Source organism: Hippoglossus hippoglossus, chromosome 14 (assembly GCF_009819705.1).
Source record: "Hippoglossus hippoglossus isolate fHipHip1 chromosome 14, fHipHip1.pri, whole genome shotgun sequence".
NCBI lineage: Eukaryota > Metazoa > Chordata > Actinopteri > Pleuronectiformes > Pleuronectidae > Hippoglossus > Hippoglossus hippoglossus.
Window position 1 is genome coordinate 18,137,979 of NC_047164.1, and position 22,882 is coordinate 18,160,860.

A 22,882-nucleotide genomic window follows, 5' to 3' on the forward strand; every position below is an offset into this window, starting at 1 on the left:
TATAAAATACTTTATATATATAATATTTATAACTAGCTTAATGTGTTTATCTGCTGCATAGACTTTACTGTATATAAAATACTCTACATATATAATATCTATATAAAGATGAATTTCTTTATCTGCTGCATAGACTTTACTGTATATACAAGATATAATATTTATATAGAGAGTAATGTGTTTATCTGCTGTATAGACACAAAATGCCTAAAAATACTATTGATCAACACCTCTCGGACAGTTTCAACAAAAACTGTGCAGTGACATTCACAAAGATAATCACTTTTGCATGGTTCGGGCACATATAATAATGTAACATATATAATATGTCTGATGTTGCTTCATTTGTATTATTGCACTGATGTAGTCTACCAGGTTTGTAACCTGCCACAATACGTTTGACACATCGCTATCAAACAAGGATGATGGATAACTTACACAATTCAATATGCAGTATAAGCACAAATATGTGATGGAAATATTGGACATCTAGTGGTGAGGGTGACTAGTGCAGTGCCTGTTGTAAACTTGCCTGTTTGGAATGGACTGTATACTTGGCCTGTGGTGATGCTGGTTGCAGCTTTCTTTCTGAATCTGTAAAAGTGACCTGCTGTAAACAGCAAGTAAAGACGTGCTGCAGGACCCTGAAGCTGCACCACCGCTGCTGCACAAAGGGCTGTTCACCTGGTTATTCAAACTTTAATATTTAATATTGAACGTATCGCATGTCCAAATCGCATCAAGTTCAACACTGCCCTTCTTTGGGCCCTCAGCAATACACCAGCAAAGTTTGAAGATGATAAGATGAACAATTCATGAAATAGGCTTTCCACATACAGAAAGACAGAGAGCTTTGAGAATTAAGGCGCGTATAACAGCAATAATAATTACACTGATAATTACGTTTGCTTAATAAAATATACAGCCCAGCTCTTTTGCAATAACAATACATGGGAAGCCTCTCCCAGCTTTATTGATGATTCTACACCCAAATATATGAGCTAAAGAAAATCACTCAGGACACAGTCTTGATTTTAAAAGGGCTTTTAATAAAGCTTTTCCCATGGGTTGATATTACAAAGATTCCAGAGAAGGAACAATTGATTTTTTCTGGAAATAAAAAGACTGCAGAATTCTTTTATAATTACGCCTAATTAACCACTGGGGGGAAAAAATAAGGGGAAAAGTGCAAAATGGAGTTCAGTTTCTTTTCTTTTGTGTGGCAAAATCAGTTGTCGTAATGAAACAAGCCTCAGAAACAGCCTGCACCTGCATCTTACATCCACCTGACGCAGGTGGATAACTGCCATGGCATCAGGCTGAGTGGCCTATTAATAAACAGGATTAACAGCTTTAACAAAGGTGAGAGAACAGAGGACACACTTGATGGCTTTCATCGCATTATCGACACTGATACATCAATCCTCTTAATCCTATTCAGGCAGTGAGAAAGTTGCACCTTAGAGCCCTGGTTATGGAGAGTGACATATGGAATATCATATGCATGCATTTTATTGACAATAGAAAAGAGTTGAAATAAGTTACTCCACTGCATCAGCTAATTGGTATCTTCAAACTTTAAAAAAATAACCTATCATTATATGTCATTATCCTGTTGCACCGCAGAGAATTGTGCCTCAAGTCTCTCTACAATTCAGCTTTACATCCTTCTTTTTGTTCATTCTATTTTAATTGAATATACATAGAAAAGCATTGCAGTAGTGAAATTAGCAATGCATATGACGATTAAAACAGTGAAGGGATTTTTGTATTTGTGAAACAAATGTAACAATAAAAGGGTTTATTATTATAAAAATAAGAAATAATAAAAGATAGAGAATGTGCTCAGTGATTTATCCATTTTTAGGAGCAGAAGAAATCATGGGTTTACACTAACTTCTGTGGGCGGGTCTTCTCTGGTATAATACAGTGTGTGAAATATGAATGGGCAAGTATAGTGAGATAGTAAATGTTTACCAGTGATGATCATCTGATAATAAAAAATACTAGACCTAAATCGTTGATCGCCCTCTCTGTGTAAAAATTATTTACATGTGTGTGTGCGTCATGTGTGGTTCAGGCCGTGGCCGCGGGGGTCCCTTCTGCTGCAGTAGTGCCCTCTTCCACCTGGTTTGTGAACAGGAAGAACTTCAGCACGGGGTTCATGAACTCCATGAAGGTGTCTTTCACGCTTTTCTCCAGCAGGTAGCCTTCTGTCTCAATCTCGGTGTTTTCCTTCCCCGCCACTGCCTCCATGGCGGTCTGCAGGAACCGCAAGCTCACCAGCACAGAAGCCTGGGGAGGAGGAAGGTGGAGAAATGTTAGATGTTGAGCTGCATCCACAATATCTATGCTATCTATATCTATAACCTCTTCGCAGCTGTATCGATCCATAAAAGATCAATTTCATGGCACCTAAGCACCACCAATCTTGCGTGGAGTCACTGTGGGACCACTTTAATTGTTCTCATGCTTTACCTGTAAGATAAAGACTGACAGCACTCCAGCCCCAATGGTGTTCATCAGACCCATATAGTAGTTGACCAGGGCCTCTCTGCAGCCTCGGAGGTAGATGTTGAGCTCCTCCGTTTGGTATTCATAGTTGTAGTGAGCCGAGTCGTTGGTGAGCTGATACTGGATGCACGGCCGCGGAGAGCTGGGGTTGCAGCAACTGAACGGGACACCGTCTACCAAGTAACGGCCATCCACGTTGCTCTTGATGCGGCTACGTAACCAAAGGAAACATGTGTCAGATAAGAGATGTTTTCACCAGTAAACACAGTATTGTTATGTCCCTGAGTGTCCATTTGTTCATATTCACTGAAGTGAAAACCTCTCCCAACAATTTCCCACCACTTACTCTTTCACTTCCTTAGAACTGAAATCCAGGTAGCGGTTGCTGATCCACTGGACCTCGAACCAGTCCTTGAAGTCACTGTTTCCACAACACTGAAACTCCATCTGCAGCCGATCGATGTTCTGCTTCTGGAAGCAGCGGCCCGGGGTGTCTGTGTCCTTGTAGAAGCGGATGCCGTTCTTCAGGCCGCCCTTCAGGGAAGACTCCAGGCTGCCCTTCATTGCGTAGCTCATGATGACGGCTAGCAGCATGAGGACAGTGAAGAAACAGGAGATGGCGAAGTAGGGCTTCAAGAAGTTCTTCCAGCGAGGGAATCGCCCGGCGTCCAGGGCATCTTGACAGATCTTTGAAGCAAAGTAGTTGATCCCCAAGGAGGCCAGACCAACTATCATCAGGGTGTTGGGCACAACATGAATGTCTCCATTATCCATTACCTGTAATTAAGTCACACAGTAATGTAATTAATGTACTGAAAGTTTCATTTGTTTTAGATGGAAAATCTACAATTGGTTTCTTTCATTGATCTTTGATACTTTTTGGGGATGAATATTAAGATGCAATAGTTTCAAATGTTTTTGTTGTTTTTTTATTTTTTATGGACATGGTAGAAGTCCTAAACACACACAATGCATAATATAATACTGTATGATAATTTGCATTTTATTTATCAGGATTACAGTCAGTCTTAAATACTCTGTTGAGAAATAAATATGTGGTTAACATCCTGAGAGTTGTTGAGGAAAGTGAAAAACAAACGCATAAACACAGTTTTCTTCTATCCACTAGCTTAAATGTGCTGTTGCTCTGTCAGGTTGTATGAGGGTATATGAGTTCTTACATGAATGTGTGAGCTCCAGGAGTAGCATCCTCTCCTATTTTGGCAAACCAAACATTATGCTTGTCTGGAAATTCACAGGCTGACACTCAGAGTTTGGTTAAAAGATATTTTAAAAGCTAGTGTGTGTATTTGTGTGTGTGTATGAATGTGTGTGTGTGTTAGGATCACATACATTTTTAATCACTGAAATAATATTATATTTGTTATTTTTACAAACACCAGAAACCTTGCAAAAGAAAGTGAAAGCTGTCAAGATTATGTTATTGGAGGCTGAACACAATACAAATACGCAAACTACTCCAATATAATATTGAAATACATCAACATAAGCTTAAACATAGTTTTGATAATAGTGAAACGGTATGATGCCAGTCTTCAGAACAGTGGATTAGGATGATTAAGACTGACAGAGCCTGGTTTTATTAAATGATGACTCAAGAGCTAAAGTGGGTCACAGTTGTTTCCAGTTTACAAGGACATTTATTCATCTTCTCAAGAAATTCAATTCCATTTTCAAATTTTCTTTTTAAAAGTTTGACAGTTTGTAGGACAGTTGGAGTTGACCGTCCTTAAATGTAGATATTTAGTGCACAATTACCAGTTTAGAATCATTACCTTTTCATGTGGTTATGTTTTTTTTCTCAATCACAAGTATGAACACAGCTGGTCCACAAACTCCAATGTACTGTAAAGTCTCCATTGCACCAAGAAATGTGGCCCATTTACAATTACACAATTTTATAATCATAGCAGTTTAAAATGAATAATAGCAAAACTTCGGATGTGTGAACGAAGCTTCAAAGTCCTGGAATTTAAATTTCAAAAAGTACCTCTGCTCGTCTGCGGAGCTCCGTCTTAAGCAGGCACCCCAGGGTGAAGGTCATGGCCCCGGCCACTGTGGCACTCCAGGAGAGGAGCCACAGTCCCTGGGCCAGCTTCACCCTTTTCGCAAAGGGGAACTTCATCTTCATCACCACCATGGTTGCAGCGAGGGGCTCCGGGTCTCACCGAGGGAATAGGGGAAGGAGAGCGACGAGGCGACGAGGGACGATGCTGTGCTTTGTCTGTGAGAGAGGAGCAGAGGTGAGAGGCAGAACTCCAAAGCCTCAGAGAGGAAGATGACAAAACTGTATTAAACTCTGAATTTGGAAAGTAAAGTTGTGGAAACACAGGACAGGCGAAAAATTAAAAACATGCTGATAATTACTTTTCAAAAAGTCAAAAGAAATTTGGACAAAATCTTCAGAGAATACATTTATAAAACTTCAGACGTTAGAGCATCAAAGTTCACCTTATTCAATTCCCCAGAAAGTGCTGAAAAAAGTCCAGTTATCTCCACCGACCACTGTGTACCGTCCAGTGTGCCACACAGTGGATTTGGCATACTGGATTTGGCAGAACCTGAATGTCGGGAATGTCTTACCTCTAATGCCTACCTATCCTATTAAAGTGGTCTGTGAATCCAGGCCATTGTCAGATCAGCACCCATCACTCACACAGAGGGACACAGATGACAAACCAAATCGAACCTGACAGGGAGGTGGATATTATCATAATGTGTTAGCTGTGCACAATAACATATATCCTCATGACACAACCTCATATGCACATCTAAACTGAATTAAATGTGAGATTAAAAGACAACAAGACAAGGAGACATGTTCCAACAATTTAAGAATTTTGATAATAATAATAATAATGCTGTATAAATAAATAATAATAATAATAATAATTATTATTATTATTATTATTATTATTATTATTTATTTATACAGCATCTTTCATACATAAAATGCAGCTCAAAGTGGTTTACAATTAAATCAATAAAATCAAAGACATGAAATAAGAGATCAATAAGAACATGTTAGCAATAAAACAAAGACTTAGGAAAAATTAAAAATCTATAAAATGTAAGAATAAAAATAAAACAGATAAATAATTAATTTAATTTCTTAAAACTATCAACAGAAGAAGCTTGTCTGATGTGTAGTGGGAGTTTGTTCCAAACCTTTGGTGCATAGCAAGAAAAAGCTGCTTCCCCCAAACTTTTATAGTTTGTTTTGGGGATACTGAGCAAGCCCACGGTAGATGACCTGAGGGAAAGGTTTGGAACATATTCCGATAAACAGTCAGCGATGATAGTCGCATAATAATTTATTTTCTTTCTTTTTATTTACTTTTGCTTCTCGTAATGATGTGACTTTTAAAGGGAGCATTGAAAGTTGGAAAAAAATATATAAATGTCTACTGCCGGTGACTATTATTAACATTGAGGACATGTTTCTGCTCAACAGCAGTAGAAAGGAATGTGTAGTGGCAGAGAGAGAAAGTGATTTTCTTATAATCCCCACAAGGACGTCAGAGATCTAAATATAACTTTATCTCTACATGTTGATCATGCGGTTGTTTGCAGAGGTTCCATGCAGGCAGAAACAATCCTCAAACTGATCATGGTATTGCTTTTGCTTTTGTGTTTGTTTGATATAAACCCACTTTGCATTTCCCCCTAATGGAGTCAGTGGTTGTTTCTGTGCTTAGCAAACATAAGGTTGAGTTGTTTTCTAGACTTCTGAAGTGACATGGATCCACTTGGTAGTTTTATCTAGTCTGTAAATTACAAAAATAAAAATATCCCCAGCAAAAAGTAGCAGGTGTATAAATACAAAACAAAAAGATTAACTAAGTGTGGTCTAACCCGAACAGCTAGGAGCTGAGAAACCTGGAAGAAATCTGGTCATGAGTTCCGTCTCACCCAGCTACAATCTCCATCACCACCTTTCTCAGAAATTAAACGAATGTAGCAATTGTTTCTTCGTATACTTTATTAGATTTTATATGGACAGAGTTACATGGGTTACATTTACACAAGCTTGCAGAATTTGTTTATGCAAGCATTTCCTTTGACATGTAAGTTATTGCAACCAGAGGAATTAAATGTTTTACACAAAGATAGGACCATAATTAAAGCTGAGACAACATTATTACATATTGTGTGTGCATATATATATGTAATAGTGTACAACCATACGTTTTACAACTGGGAAATAGATTAACATGAAACAAATCTTTTAGTATGTGTTTAGGATGCCTTCAACTGTGTGTCTACATACACAAGGACTACACACTATACAAATACATAATGTTTCAGGCAGTAAAGCGAAAACACAAACAATAACAATTGCATATATGTGGATCAATACAACAAAAATACATATCTTCACCTATTTTCACATTTTACCAATAATTGAGCAAATCCAAGGTGCAGAGGAAAAACTGAACAATATTGTTTATTAAAAACAATATTTATTATTTACATAGTACAGACATATAATATTAATTTTGCCTCCAGTACCACTTGGCAGATGTTTGGTTGTATTGTTTTTTATTTAGGAACAAAACCAGTGAGTCCTAAAGGTTTGCAGTTACAGTTATTGGACCAAACTAAATGAGCTTAATTGAACTTTCCCTGGAAACTAACCCGATAAAATTACGATTTCAGACGCCTCATGTTACTGTCACAGCTTAGTACGCTCCCCTTTCAACACCTCGTCTGGAATCCCTCCCATCCAGCCGTGCACCTCCGCCCTGCCCTGACCTTTGCCTTCACTGGCCTGTGATTCACGTATGAAGTGGTTGAGCATCTGCTCAGCCGTCTGCAGGCTGGCCAGGCCACTATTTACGTCTGACATCCTGCTCTCCGCCAGCATCCCCATAGCTGCCTCCCTGTCACTGTTTGTTCGCCAATGATGAATGATCTCATTATCTAAATCCCCGATAACGTCTTCCCGGGGGTGGTGGAGGTCCATCATGGCCTCTGTGCCCCTCAGCTCCTTTTGCATGTGGTGCCGTGCCAGAGGAATTTCCTCCAGGCTGGCTGACCGGATCAGGATGGAGGAGCCAATGTTTGGACTTGAGGTGATCCTGTAATTGCCCTCAGCTGTCATGCTGTCAGACAGATTCTTAAAGCCAGAAGGGCAAGCATTGCTTTGCGGTGCTGGTAAAATCTCATTATGGATATTGAACTGGAGATGAGATGTCTGCCGCAGTTGTGCAGAGCGCAGGCCTATAGTTTCCTCACCCCCTGACTCGCTGTCTTTGTCCACGTCTGCTTCTTGGTGTCTCCACGCATGATTTCTATTCGATCCTGTCAGTATAAATCGTGGGATCTCTTCCCCAAACTCTGACCAGTCAGATTCCTCCTCCTCTGGAACTGACCCTAGTAACTGGTCTTGGCCGCCGGCGTTAGTGTTCCCGTAGGTATGGGTGTCCATGAATTGAGCCGGAGGGGGAGCGATGGGCAGAACCACCGGATTAATGGCATCGCCTGACTGAAAGTGGATGTTGGTTTTGTGATGGACAGATGTTGCCTGTAAAGGTTACAAATGGATGAGTTTATTGATTAAATGATGTAAAGTCAAATAAGATATTGTTGAGTGATTAAAGAAAAATGCTGATAGCTGTAAGCACATTCAAAAATTTCACAAAGGCTCATTAATATTTCAGTTGTTTTAGATAGTCGGTCAGTTTTACCCCACAGTGGCTGACAGAAATCAGAAGGAATACCAGAGTCATTTTCAATATTTATTTTTTTCACCACTGAATATGAATGTGTTTGTACAGCCACTGTCTGCCCAGAACTCAAAGGTCAAGATCTTACTTTGAATGTTTCCACACTGTTGCCAAATTTGGCATCAGCGAGCTGCACCGTCAACGCTGAGATACGCTGGTTCAACCTCTCGCGTTCTCCTTCCATATTCTGAGCCTAACACAGGAAGTACAGCAGATGAACTTTAAGCCAATGGCGGATCTAAGATTTCTATAAATCAGGGACCATAAACAGGCACATGTGTCAAAACTGGTTTCTATATATACATACACAGGTTTTAATGAATAAGGAATTCATGTTTTTGTAGTTTACGGTCAAGACACTAAGAAATACTAGTAATCTCACCACTGAGTTTAGCTTTAGCTGCAGGAGATTATTGGTCTGTTGTGTGGAGGAGCAGCTGTCATGAAGTCTAAAGACAGAGAGAGGGGAAAAGTGCAGTAGTCCACAAGAATAAAATATATTACAATCTGAATACAATATCTCTCACATGGTATGAGATCAAGAATCAGTTGCAGATCATCCATGAGAATAAAACTGCTTCCTTTACCTCTTAAATCTATCGGTGAGGCTGCTGAGCTCCATACGTGTCGTCTGAAGCTCTGCCTCCAAAATCTTTTGGCTGTTCACAAACTCCTCTCCCAAACACTCCATCCTCACCGCTGTCTTCAGCAAATTATGATGCAGACCTTCATTCTTCTCCTGTAGTACCCTGTCAAATACAGAAAAAGACAATATACACAAGCCTTTGGTGCATTTGTTCAATGAGCAAATTCTTTCATATTTTTGCAAAAGTATTTTCATTCCTTTGGATGTAAAATCACACATATCAGTGTTTTCCATGGTATTCACATCCAAATTAATGGATGAGTGCTTTTACCAGTTAATATAATCAACAGAGTTGCATCATACTTACATTATTCTACCCAGCTCATGTGCCTCTTCCTGCATTAAAGACCCCCCAAAAAAAAGAAATAATATTTATGGTGCACAACAAAAAAAGTGAAAAGCATTCTTTGGACTCCCATTATTCAATTACCCTTAGTTTGTGCATGTAACTAATCTATTGTTCTGAAATAGATAATCTATTAGTTACACAGTAACATGCACACAAATCAATACACAATCAAATGAGTGGAACATCATTGCATAACCTGTTAATTAAGCAAGTAAAACACAGGCAACTATTGACCGGTCAATAATTTCTTATTGAACATACAGTAACAGTGGATTTCAGAAAGAGTCTTGAATATAATGCCAAACCTTATGTGCTGATGAGTCAGTGAAACTTGTCCGTTCCTCCTCCAGGCTGACGGGGCTCAGAGTGTTCTTGGCTGGGTCTGCTTTAGTTATAAGAGACTCTGGCTTCCTGTGTGAAGGAGGACTGTCAGCAGAATGGCCCTTTAGATGAGTGTGGTGGTCATCATGGCCGTCATGGTCGTGGTCATTGTTTTTGGAGTAGGATTGGTTGAGATGCGACTCAGGGGGATGTCCTTGGTGATGCTGGTGAGTGTCAGCGTGGTGGTCTCCATGGTGATGCTTGTGTCCTGTACTGTGGTGGTCTCCTTGGTGATTTTGGTGAGATTCAGTGTGGTGGTCTCCATGGTGATTCTGATGGGATTCAGTATGGTGGTCTTCATGGTGATGCGGATGTGATCCACCATGGTGGTCTCCATGGTGATGTTGATGGCCTGGACTGTGGTGGTCTCCATGGGGATGTTGAAGCAATTCAACAAGATGGTCTTCATGCTGTTGCTGATGTGACTCACTGTGGTGGTCTCCATGGTGATGCTGATGGGCTGGACTCTGGAGCTCTCCAAGCTGATTCTGATGGCCTGGACTGTGGTGGTCTCCATGGTGATGCTGATGGCTTGAACTGTGGTGGTCTCCATGGTGATGCTGATGGCCTGAACTGTGGTGGTCTCTACGGTGATGCTGATGGCCTGAACTGTGTTGGTTTCCATGGTGATGCTGATGGCCTGAACTATGGTGGTCTCCATGGTGATGGCCCTCACTGTGGTCGTCTTCATGGTGATGGTGATGTGGTGGGCTGTGGTCGTCTCCATGGTGATGTTGATGTGGTGGGCTGTGGTCGTCTCCATGGTGATGTTGATGTTTTGGGCTGTGATGATCTCTGTGCTCAATCGATGATAGGCTGTGGTGTCTGTGTTGATGTGGTGTAGTAGGACGTTCAGTGTCTGGGTGGTTGCTATGGGGATGGTGACCTGAATTGTGGTCTCCATGGTCATGTGTTGGGGTGTGGCGACCTTCATGATGATGACTTGTGTTGGGGGGGTCTCCATGATGATAATGATGAGTTGTATTATGGTTATCTTCATGGTGAGGAGCATGACCATGGTGGTCTCCATGGTGATGGTGTGGACCGTGGCCATGGTCCTCCCCATGGTGATAATGACGGGCAGGGCCTTGATGGTCTCCATGACGATGGTGATGATGAGTTGCACTGTGGTGCTGTCCATGGTGGTGAGTTGGGCTGTAGCAATCTCCATGATGATGGTCTCCATAGTGACGGTGATGGGATGGGCTTGGGTGGCCTCTGTGGTGCTGAAAAGTGTTGTGGTGTTCACCGTGGTGGTGGGTTGGGCTATGGTGATCACCATGACGATGATGATCACGGCGGTGTCCATGGTAATGGTGATGACTTGTGTTGTGTTGGTCTCCATGGTGATGCTGAGGACTTGGGCTCTTGCATTCTTCATAGTGATGATCATGGTGACTGGAAGTGTGATCTCCTTGGTGACGGTGGCGGCCCTTATAAGAAGAAGAGCGGTTGTGATGCTGAGGAGTCTGCGTGTGAGGTTTTTTCAAACAGTTAATGTCGGTGCAGCTTCTGGGCCTGTGATACATGTGATTGGAGGAGTCTGCAGAATCATAAGTGTGGTCGTGTGGGAAGGACTTAGAGTTAGAGAGACGAGTGGAGTGCTGACTGGTGTGGGAGTGTCTGCTGGAGGTAACTGAGTCTGCACTGGTCGGCCGAGTCCTATGCTGTCTGCGTTTCTCAGTGCGGCTGTCTATCTTACTGGCTCTGGCGGAGGAGCCCTGCCGTGGACTGCAGGCTCTTTGAGCATCTGTGACCCCAAGGGTGGTGAGTCTCATCGGGCTGAGCACCTGCCGAGTGATCTCATTCAGAAAGGCGGAGAACTTCTTTTTTTCCTTCATTAAATTCTTCTTGGCTTCACCTTTACTCGTTTCTTGTTCAATTTCATCCAAATTTCCATGGCCCTCACTGTCTTTTCGTCCAGTGAGAGCCTCCATGGATTTGGACTTGCGGAAACTTCCATCATTTCCAGAGCCTCTCGCAATCTTCTGCCTTTTGCTGTGGGTAGGTCTGTTGCGGGAGGACTTGCCTTTCTCTCTTTTCTGTCTGGCCGATTGCCTGTTTTGATCACCCCGTCCCTCTATCAACGGGGCTGTGTCGTCTCCTTCTTCAAAATACCTGCTTTTCCCTGAAATGTCAGTACAGGACTGTGAGTGCTGAGGCTTCCTCGCTGGATGTCTGTCCAAACGCTCACTGCTGGTGTCAGAGGACAGGCTGGAGGAAGAGGCTGAGGAGGAGGAAGAGAGGGAAGAAGAGGAGAAGGAGGAAGGGGAGGACGATGTTGATGAAGAGGAAGACGAAGAGGAGTGTGAGGAGGAACTAGTGGAGGAACTCAGGGAGGCTTCTGTGAGAGAAACACGGTGGTGATTTTGCTTGTGATGGTTATGGTGAGAGGGAGGATGATGAGTCTGGTCATTGACACTTGGCCGTCGATGGTCGGGGTGGTGATCGCTGAAAATGCTGTCCTCTGCTGATGAATGGCTGCTAGTTCAGACACAAAACAAGAGGTTAATGTCACACAGGATTCTCTGCTCCTTTAAACACAGAACCTTTACATCTCTTTACAATTAGATCCAGCTTTTTACAAATTTAATGAGAGTAGAAAAATTGCATGACTTACTCTTGGCTATAAGTGTCATCTGACTTTTTCTGGTAGTGGTGCTGATGGCGGCCTTGATTTTGGTGATGGTTCTTCGTTGGTTGAGATTTTGAGTTTGCAGTCTTTCCACGCTTGTGGTCTTTTTCTTGATGGTCATACATTCCGCTATCTGTCAGCTGGGAGTCGTCCTCAGAAACGGGTAGAATATTGATTCCCTGGTGAAATATTTCACAGTCATGATCATTATGCTCTTTCCACAAAATACATCCACAAAATGTTTTTATTTATTTAATGAAATTTCATATCAAAAGATTAAGAATAACTTGTTCACAAAACTACACAACAGCAGCTACATGGTATTGCTGCATCATTTGTAAAAAAGTACAACTAGAAAACTGTTATTATTTTTGAAGTGATTGCAGAGCTACATGCTGTAAAAAGCTAAATATTTGAAAAATAACTTATTTTAGCAAAATACAACATTGTTAAATACAAGCAACACTTTGACACATTCAATTTATAAAACAAAAAAAGTTTTATGATTCTAACATTATTGAGTTACTTCTATTTCAGACATTATATCAAATATTTGACTTTGAATTTTCTTGATACATCTGCAAACATCTGTACTCACGTTCTCAGGAGGCTCCAGGGATGACGCAGGCAGAGATGCTCCTTGTATCAGAGTTGCAGCCTGTCTGTGACGAACCTAGTAATAGAAGTGGGAAGCACATGTGAACGACTCACAATCACACATCAATATATATACTCTGGTGCTGTCCAATGACAGAGGAGCCAGTTTTGACAGATTTGAAGTCTATTAACTCTATTGTACACCAAATTCACTCAATGCATACCAATATAAATTATTAAAATGCAGTTCTAATGTACAAATCTCTCTGTAGCCTAATTCTCTTGTTACATACAATTTAAATTAAATAATTGCACAATATATTAGCAATATATACAATAAATTAAATATATTTTTTTCAGGGATCTTTGGACAAGGCCACAAGGACATGACTTTAGGGGTTTGTTTGTTAAAGAAACGTGCTTGACGTCTGTTATGAGGCTCACTTTACCAAAATGTCAGAGGATAATTAAAAAACTGCAGGGATGGTATGTTGGAATCAGATATCAATCACAACTTTTTGAATATTCACAAAACAATCTTTTATCACTTTATGTGTTATCTGTGATGATGCTGGGTTAAGAACCACAAAGCTTTGACGTCAGGGCAAATGTCAAACGTTCAACCTTGATTGTGCAGAGCAGAGGAAGAGAAAAACTGTGCGGCTTACAGTGCACACGTCAACTACAGAGTGGCAAGTTATTGATCGGGATGTCCCTATTATGTCACTGCAATGCGCAATGTAATAACTCACAGCTACTGAGAAATAATTGAACTCCAATAGAGTGACAGAGGTAATTGCACTACATAAGACAACATGATGTTTTAATAAACCGCTCATGACAAACGCGTTCTGTGCCCAGAAATACATGAGACAACTGAAATCAAAGGGTCGGGTTGTCACATCTGTCATCCTCATTGAAAAGGGGCTTTATTATAATATTCATAGCCTCAGGCGACTTTCCCTACATCAATGTAACGTGGCTCAGATCCTCTGTCGATCAATGACAAACCTACGCAACTGTTTGCCAGACACAGTGGAAAGTCAGAGGAGGCAACTCATGCGAACATGTGATGTAGCTGTGAGTTTTTACTGATACCACTCGCCAGGGGTTATTACGAGAGTTCTCAAGGACAGTGTGTGACAACGTTACATCAAAGGGGATCTAGACCATCAGAGGCCCAGTAATGAATGCAGCAGTTTCTGACTGATTTTTCTCAGGCAACTAATTATATCCGACCGAGGAACTCATGATTTAATACACTTGTCCGTCTGTTTGTAAACAAGATTACGCAAAAACTACTGGACACATTATCAAAAAACTTGGTGGAAGGATCCACAAATCATTTTTCACTTTCTTGAACATTGTGAGATAGTTTCTGTTTGACATTTTCGTTCTAATGAGGCTGTTACAGTTGTTACATCGTTTAGTAAAATGACTTTAGGAAATGAGATGTCCACATCAGCTCTATTTCAGGTAAATGAACATCATGGCCAGTGTTAGAGCTGAACAATCCTCAACATCTCTCAGTGAGTCTTTGACCAACTGTACGGCCTGTTTGAGATGACTTTGTTCAGATTTGTGAACAGATCAACATGCAGCCATCCCCTGCTGTAGTTCATCACACATGCAGTGCAGAATCACTAAGCTTTAAAGGGACTGAAATGGTTTAAGGTTGGAAATGCCATCATGTTTCATGGAAGTATGTTTAGAAGTTTTTGCGTAATCCTAAGAACAAACAAACAAACCAGACTGCACACAAACCGACAGAGGTGAAAACATAACCTCTATGGCAGGTAACTCTCTGAAACTCATAAGAAAACATACACAAATGCAAGAAAGATTGTTTTTCCGCAGAGGAAAACCTTTGGATGTTGAGTATTATGCAACAAGAAAATGTTTGTAATAGGATGCTAATTCTAAGCCAAGGTAGTAAGTAATTATCCTATGAGAGTACAATATACAGCCAGTATAAGTTAAAAATATAAAGTGTGTATTGTCACTGGCAACTGCAGCCCTTTAGCGGCCCTGGGCTCTGTCCAGTCAGCGACTTCGCTGACTTTCACAGGACATTGCTGAGGAGGTCCTGAGCCAGTCACACCACTAGGGGGAGTGATATACTAAGTATTCATGGTGTAAGGTCGATAATTAATATGGTGTTATCTACAGGCACGTCTGACTGGTATTTCTCATTCTCAGCAAAAGTTCAGTGTTCTGCTCAAGGCTGAAGCATCTAATAACCACCTTCTCCTTCAAAAAGAACAGGACATGAGATCGTTTTCTTTTTTCTATTCTTCTTTACCAACCCGAGACTTGTTTGTATCTGGGATATGACAATGTGACATTATGCAGAAAATGATTTTTAGTTACAACATTTTTAACTGCAATAAAACATGCCATTTAATTATACAAACTAGAACCCAACAACAAATTTGTCATTTGAATCTGGTCCAAACATATCTCTGTTGGTCATGTTAACACAGACTGAGGCATCTACAGTATCAAGTCAGAAACACACACAAACCCTGTGACTCTATGTGAGCTTGTATTTACTGCAGGTGAAATAAGGTCCACACATGATCTTTGAAAGGAAACTTTTATTACAGGAGTCAGAGAAATATGTAGTCTTGCCAGAGAAATTAGAGAGAGTAAATGAGTAGTTACTTGCCGTTATGGTGCAATTTTGCTTTGTGTTATTTTCACTCATAAATCTTTCTTTGACAAATTTACAATTTACTATGGTGGTATCCATATGTCACAATCTGTTACTAAAACCTGGGAAGAGGAATAACATGTTTGAACAACTGCAGTCAAATATGGAACAGTAATATATTTGTTTTATAACTTAATATTATTCATCATCATAGAAATTGAAATAATACAACTTCCTGCACTCTTGATTTTGCCTGTGCACAGCAGATGATTCATGAAGTGTGAAAAATATTAACATACTGAAGTTCTGTAGTATTCCCCTTTAATAGACGGTCAAAAAAACATCAGGGAAATGTACATGTATGGCAAGTCTAAAAGCAATACACTCAATTTCAGAAATAAAGCAGACACCCATAAATAGTTGTGTTAATCATGTGAGGGGGTATTTGATTCCAGTTCTGACCTCTTCTGTAAGGCCACTCAATTCAAATCCACATGTGGAATCAGTTTGTAACCCTGTGAACGTTACTTAACGTTTCGTAACTGAATATATACATTCTGACACCAGCAACGGATGTTCTCTCAACATCAACAGCGTTTTGATTAGTTTCTAATGAACTAAAAATTTGACCTTAAAAAAGGTCAGTGACGAATGTTAGTAAATATAAATACTCTTTGTCAACAGATAGCAACACTTACTGGACCCTTTTATCTACTGTTCACGATTTCAGGCCTTGGTCCAACATTAAACTTTCAGGTTGCTTAGCTGGGATCACAGAACACCTCCTGAATGTTGTGACATATTTTCATGGTCAGAAGGGCCATGGCATGTTTGTAATGTCTGATGTAAATGAATGGATCCAGTAATTCCATTCTGAAGAGATGCAGCATCTCTTTTCCACTCAAGTTGGGTAAACAGCTCCCTCTACTGGCATAACCGTGTATTGAAAGTCCCAAGGTAACACAGAAGGAAGAGAAACAGATCGATGCTCGTATTCAGTTTTTCCCCACTCGAATGTTGGGGTTAAGAAGAGGATCTAAATTTGGGTCTGAGCCAGCCGAGGCACGTCCGAGTTTAGCCATGATGATTATCAACGTAAAAAATCCAAGCACTCCGACCAGAAGGAGCATGAAGACCCGCTGCCTCCAGGACAGAGATGTCCGCTTTCCACCGGTGCGGTTCCTGGAAAGATTAATACATTTGTTAAATTTGAGATCACAAAACCATGTCATAAAACTTATTCCAAGTGTCACAGCAGTAACTCGTAGAACTTACTTGAGAATTTGAGCAAACCAACTTAACGCTGGTCTTCTCCGGTATTTGTCGTCGTCAAAGTCAATCTGTGTGACAGAGCTTTGGCCGACGTCTCGAGTATCATAGAGCTTTCTTGGGGATGATGCTGGAGAATAACAACAAACAGAAAAGCGACTCTTGAGTTTCATTACGTTTTAGGCAACACAAGGGAACGCAGAGCTGCAGAGAGGACTCAGATGGCTTTTCATTGCTTTACCTGAGTGTAATGTTACAGTGTCACAGGCGTTGCCAGTAGTAAAGTTCATTACGGACTGCTCCTGCAAATTTGGATCCCCATTTTTACGAGGACCACCAAGATCTTCCTGTGCTGGAGCTGAGACTGGGTTTGGTGGTGGACTGACGCTGGTGTTGTAGGAGTGGCTTGGGTATACGTTACTTTGCTCTTGTGCTGTCGAGACAGAAAAAGACATCATTTAATGATTTGATCATGTTGCCCAATATGTACACATGTTGACTTTCACTGTAAACTAAACCTCAAAAGTGCAATATGTAACTTCAGCCACTGGGAGTCTCTCAATTAAAACGATAACAAAAGAGCTAGCTTGATGATGTCATGTAGCAGCGTGGGATCATGGGAGATGATGTTGAAAATCTACCTGATGCAACTCAGGGGTAAATTATGTTGATGGATGAGGTAATGTGTTAAAGATTTATTCATGTAATAAAAAGGAGAAGCTAACACAAAGAGTGGCCAATACAAATAGTGAAAGGAAAAAAAACTTAATTTAACTTGATTTAAACATGGCTTGAAAGATTTTAGATGATGAAAGTTGTTTCTAGTTGTTTAAGACATTTGAATGAAGAATTGTTACATATTGTATGTTTCAATAACAGCTAAAAATATTTGAAATTGTCTAAAAAAAACAAACATTATGTCTTACCATCAAATGTTGACCAGTCAGTATAATCAGTGACATCATTTGCTGTGGGCTCCTCAAGGGCCTCAATGGGCTCTTCAATCTGTCAGTCAGAGATCCCATTTTATTAATGTTTGAACATTACATCTTTAAAATGTGCATTTTAAATATAGCCGGAGGGTTCACACAATTCTGGATGTCTTATTTTCTTTTCATTTCATTTGTTTTCAGAAAGATTGTCAAATGGTTGTGAGAGCAACACAGAAAGGATTTAACGAGAACAGGCCCTTACCAGCGGCAGCCCTAAACCAGCTCTAGCCCAGTTAACAGATGACAGCTGTTCTTTCAGCACATCGGCAATTGGGCTGGCCAGGTTAGAGGGGGGAAACACTGGACCCTGACAGGTGGGACACTGGTACCCTGCTGGAGCCGTATGGAGTGGCAGTCGAGATGCCAAGTTATTAAGACAGGACCAGTGGAACACATCTGTGGATGGCAAAAACAATTTCTTGAAATCCAAACAGGGAAGGGATGCCTTTTTTTTCTCTCCATGTGATTTGCTTGACCAATACATCCCCATGAATTTAATATAAATAGAAAATGTAGAATCTTACCATAGCAGATGAGTCTGACTGTGTCTTGTGCATTCAGCAGAGTATTACACAGAGCACAGTTAGGGTTGTAGTCGCTGTCCTGGAGCCATTGCAGATATGACTGCACGATACACTGAAGGGCAGGGGATGGAAATGCAGAATTTTAATTTGAGCACAATATGTTTTTTCAGAAATACACGTATTGTGATACTCATTCGCCCACTCACCTTGTTGTGGTTGGAGACGAGGCAATGCTCACACACATTGACACGATGCTCGAAGCAGAATAAATTGGTCACCTTTCTCTTTGGGCACTTGCAGAGACCCATAGCCACCTGTGCTGTTTGGATGACAACCAACAGTCCAGCAGGTTTGTTAAAGATGCATATACATGAACAATATCAGTTCTCATTGTTCCATAACTTAGAAACTGCCCTGCTGTTTAGTGTGAGCAGAGGTAGAAGCAAGAGGTATGTCTTCATTACTTATAAAGTATTAACATTTAAAGGTTTACATTGTATCAATGTATCCTGGGGTAAATGTTTTCTTGCAGACATAACAGAGGCAAATAGCTCTTTATTTTTTTCCTGACAGCCTGACACGTTTGCTGTTGGTATATTTCTGCTTGTGACCACTTCAGGTGCAGAAACTTCCTCACTCGCCTCATGTTGAGAGTAACATTTTTGAGGAAATTCATCATTGACTCATTTAGATAAAGAAACTTGCTTTGAAAGTTATTTAATTTGCTGCTTTAGTCAAATATAGACATAACTGTCTATAGACTTTGTTCTGTTACAGTTTCTCCAATTGATTTTTCCAAAGAATCTTGACATACGACAATAAATGTAAATATTGTGAAGGAGGATTGTGAGCATATTCTCACAAACTGACATGTTAGTATTTCCAGGGATTTTGGTAATAATAATAATAATAATACATTATAATACATACATACTACATTATATATTACGATTGATTAAGCATTAAGGTCTATTACACTTCCCAGCCAGCAAGCAATAATGAAATGAATGCTACATTTTAACTGTTGAACTGTCTGCGTGTCAAGTTCAGCAAGAACCTTGACAGAGAAACCTGAAATGGCTACACTCTAATATGTACTACACACTACAACAAAAAACAAGTCCAGAATAGGACAGAACACAAGGTGAGAAGTCTAATAAAAACAAACTGATATGTAAAACAACAGGATCAACAGTGTAGTCCTTTAAACAGACAAAAGAAAAAGGCCATTCCAAATGTTATTAAGTGACATTTTCTGAGATTTCTGTTCAAGCATAGTGACATTAAGATACACATACTCTCCTAGTTGTCATGTCACCAGCAGTCAAATTATTATTAAGTATGATTATATTATGCATCAGAGTTGCTGTTTTCAAAATCAAATCCTCGTCATGTTATGGATATAAACAGGTTATCATGAAACCATTTGATTTAATCATTGAGTGTTTATCAGTAGCATTCAGCTCTTAGAGCAACTTACACTGATTGCTGACGTGATTTGTATTCCTGTGTCTGCACTATTTAGGCCAAACAAACACAAGCTACACGTTTCTGCAGGTCGTGGGTCTGACTTCATGTTACACCACAAACTAAAAACACGTCTTGTTAGCTCCAACGCCAGCTCCTTCCTGCCAGCGTCCACCTGAGCTAGCATTAGCTGCTAGCTAAGCTGGAAGTTATCAGGTGAGGCGACGTTAGCGGGCTAACCTAGCTAGCAGCAGGAGTTGAGGAAGTGTCAGCTCAGGTGATAAATTACTTGGCTCTTACCTGTCACACAGACTTTAATCACGTCCCGGCCTGTTCAGACTTTGAGTGGCTGTCATTGACGCTTCCTGCTCGGATCCTCACGGGAGGCGGATACACAAGCTGTCATCGGTAAAGTAGCAGCAGCAGCAGCTAGCTGGTTCCTCCCTCTCTGTTTATGTGCCACGTCTCTTCCGCTTCGTGTCTCTCTGTTGTGAAACAGGAATCCGCACACCGCCACCTGCTGACCGGAGTGTGTAACGTTCTTCTTCTTTCTCTTACATAAAGTGCTCTCGGTGGTTGGCACACAGGCTTATAGATGCAACGCGGCCCTCCACTGGACTGGAGTATGGAACGAATACATAAATTTTTTTGCTCATTTTCCTGACGTATCCCCCAATGTAAAATTGTGGTTTCCGTTATTTAGTGCTGATATTAATTCACTTATTTCTTCACCATGCCTGTCACAATTTAGAGGTAATTCTGCCCGGTTACCAATTATTATCACACAGATCAAGAATATAGTCTCCTTCAAAAGATCACTAAAAGAAAACTACAAAATTCAGCTTTGAAGTGGTTGCCTTGTTGTTATTTTTGTGTATTATTATTATTATAAGATGTTTTTAAAAACTTGTGTGTGTCCAATTCTATGGTTTCAAATTGGTTACAGTTTTTAGGGTGCAGCTAATGGGGATCCTAATAAATAAACATATAGTGTTTCATAGTTTACAGTTTATTAGAATTGGTGCATATTCAAATCGTATGTCTTCTAGGTCCTTATTTTTAGGAGGGTTCCAACCATCTCTTTGTCTGGGCTCCTGCCCCACATTCCATTAATGGCCTCATGTTTGTAAAACTTGTAATAATATTTTCCTGTGTCTGTGTGCACATATGATGCTTTAAAGAACAGCACTTGTAGGTAAATGAATGTTCAAATGATTGTTTAGCATAATGCCAACATGTTGACCTTCTCGTCTCCTTCATCTTATAGGAAGCTATGGAAGGAAGACATCCAAAGTGTCCATATATGTACTGTCTCCATGGTGATATTTTGATTTAGTGTTTGAAAGTGGTGACAAGCTCTCAGGGGATATTATGACACATTGGTTCATATGATTTTCAATGGGGCTTGATTTAAGCATTTTGCATTCCCTATACACCCACTTTGTAGGGTGTGATCTGCTGTGTCCCTGCGGATTAACCCATACACTGACAAAAGCTTGACCCTCCTAATTCGTGGAGGCATTTTGAAACGTTTTCAATCTGCTTTGCAGAAATGGGTAATATTGTAAATGCTACACTACACATGTAGAGAGTCTGCTTAATGCGATGTTCTATATCAGCAGCTGCTGCAATGAGTGTTCATGTAGCCTCCTTTTTATAAACTGCACAACAGGCTGTTACCAGTTTGTATTCCGTCTATATAAGTAAGTGAAGAAAGTGACATCTAAGGGCAAATTTTGAGCTGTTATGATGTATGATTTAGTAAAACAGACTTTGTATCTGCTCATTATCTTCACAGTGCTGTTTTGTATTCCTTATCCTCTCTCATTACCTGAATAAACATGTTACTTCACACTGCAGAAGACTCTCTCCTTTATGTCACGCTTATAACAGCAGCCACAATGTAAGCCTGAAGCCTTTTAGACAGAAATATATTGATGCCACAGCAGCACAAGGAAGTAAAAGAACAAATAAGTAGTAAAGATAAATAGCCACTGCATAATTTAGTAGCATCTGCAATATGTAGGGTAAAGAAAATGATATATATATATAGTCCTACATTTTTATTAGATTTTTTTGCACTCATGTTGAATTGTAGTGAAGAGGCATCAAAGGGATACAAATGTCAAGTGTAACACAATCACATTTCTTTCCATAAAAAACAGCAGCAGAAATCTCCATGTTCTGCTGGGCTCCTGCCTTTTCGCGTCAGATTGCAGTTAACGTGTTTACTCAGCAGATGGTGCACAAACTGACAGCCAAGAGCTATTAGCTTTTACCAAGAACACAAAGAGTGCACACTATAAACACTATACATGCATAGGAAGATGTTAACCTTTCAATAGCGGAACAGAGCCCAAAAGGGGGTCAGATTATAGATCTTCTATCTGTGCGTGGATCCTTTAAATAGATATCAATGAATGTAGGAATCAATGACCCGAGGCATTTGTATGACTGCAGCGACTTCATCAGAACCAGTAAAAGACAAAGGAGAACAGATGTTATGAAGGAGCAAGTGTAGTTTTTAAATTGCTCATAATTAGCAGATCACCGAGATGGTTTGATTGCAGCCAACTGTGAGTCTTCATTTGATCTAATGGTGTTGTCTTAATGAGCAGCATTTGACTCTGGTCTCGAGGAGAGAGTCTGCTGAATGTCATAAATGTAAATGGGAGAAGAAGACAGTATAGGGGACGTTGGGAAATGACTGTCATAAAAACCTTCCCATCCTTGACAGACATCAACATAGTTAGAGTCATTCAGAGCAGTTGATTTACAAACTTGGGCCCTCACATGGCAGCCATGATAGCTCACGGTCCAGCCCTGCGGACAAGCATTTCTCTTTAAACGCATATTAATGACATCAGCGTGTGCGGGATGCTCTCTGCATGAATAACAACGATGTTTTGTCTTTACAGTATATGCATGTCTGCGAGTGGGTGTAAATGGCCATGAACGTATTGGAGAACGAGGGTACAATTTTTTTCCCTTCACACTTCACTGCACATGCGAATTGCCTGTGGAGGGAAGTGAGTGAATCAAAAATGAAAAAGAAGAAGAAGCGCCCACAGTCCGAGTGCAAAGGCAGGAAGCGGAGATGTGCGG

General features: G+C 40.4%; 3 protein-coding genes across 4 annotated transcripts; all 3 read right to left on the reverse strand.

The window, feature by feature from the left end:
• Positions 1–1,683: 1,683 nt before the first annotated feature.
• rom1a (retinal outer segment membrane protein 1a) lies at positions 1,684–4,675 on the reverse strand. Its single transcript, XM_034606093.1, has 4 exons — positions 4,526–4,675; positions 2,861–3,291; positions 2,479–2,725; positions 1,684–2,295 (listed from the first exon to the last, which is right to left on the reverse strand). Exons 1-4 carry the CDS (start codon positions 4,673–4,675, stop codon positions 2,077–2,079), a joined length of 1,047 nt encoding a protein of 348 aa, XP_034461984.1. The 3' UTR covers positions 1,684–2,076.
• Positions 4,676–6,966: 2,291 nt separating this feature from the next.
• On the reverse strand, positions 6,967–9,241 carry si:dkey-273o13.3. Its single transcript, XM_034606089.1, has 5 exons — positions 9,218–9,241; positions 8,852–9,013; positions 8,647–8,713; positions 8,353–8,457; positions 6,967–8,023 (listed from the first exon to the last, which is right to left on the reverse strand). Coding segments are annotated over exons 1-5 (1,149 nt in total). The 5' UTR covers positions 9,220–9,241; the 3' UTR covers positions 6,967–7,210.
• Positions 9,242–15,458: 6,217 nt separating this feature from the next.
• On the reverse strand, positions 15,459–20,270 carry zfpl1 (zinc finger protein-like 1). Of its 2 annotated transcripts, none has more exons than XM_034606097.1 (8): positions 20,078–20,270; positions 18,517–18,629; positions 18,311–18,422; positions 17,989–18,182; positions 17,721–17,799; positions 17,036–17,227; positions 16,801–16,924; positions 15,459–16,707 (listed from the first exon to the last, which is right to left on the reverse strand). In XM_034606097.1, the coding sequence occupies exons 2-8, from the start codon at positions 18,616–18,618 to the stop codon at positions 16,521–16,523; spliced, it is 990 nt and encodes a 329-aa protein (XP_034461988.1). In that variant the 5' UTR covers positions 18,619–18,629; positions 20,078–20,270; the 3' UTR covers positions 15,459–16,520. The 2 variants fall into 2 exon arrangements, with proteins under 2 accessions (XP_034461988.1, XP_034461987.1); XM_034606096.1 differs by having other exon boundaries at positions 20,067–20,269.
• Positions 20,271–22,882: the final 2,612 nt, after the last annotated feature.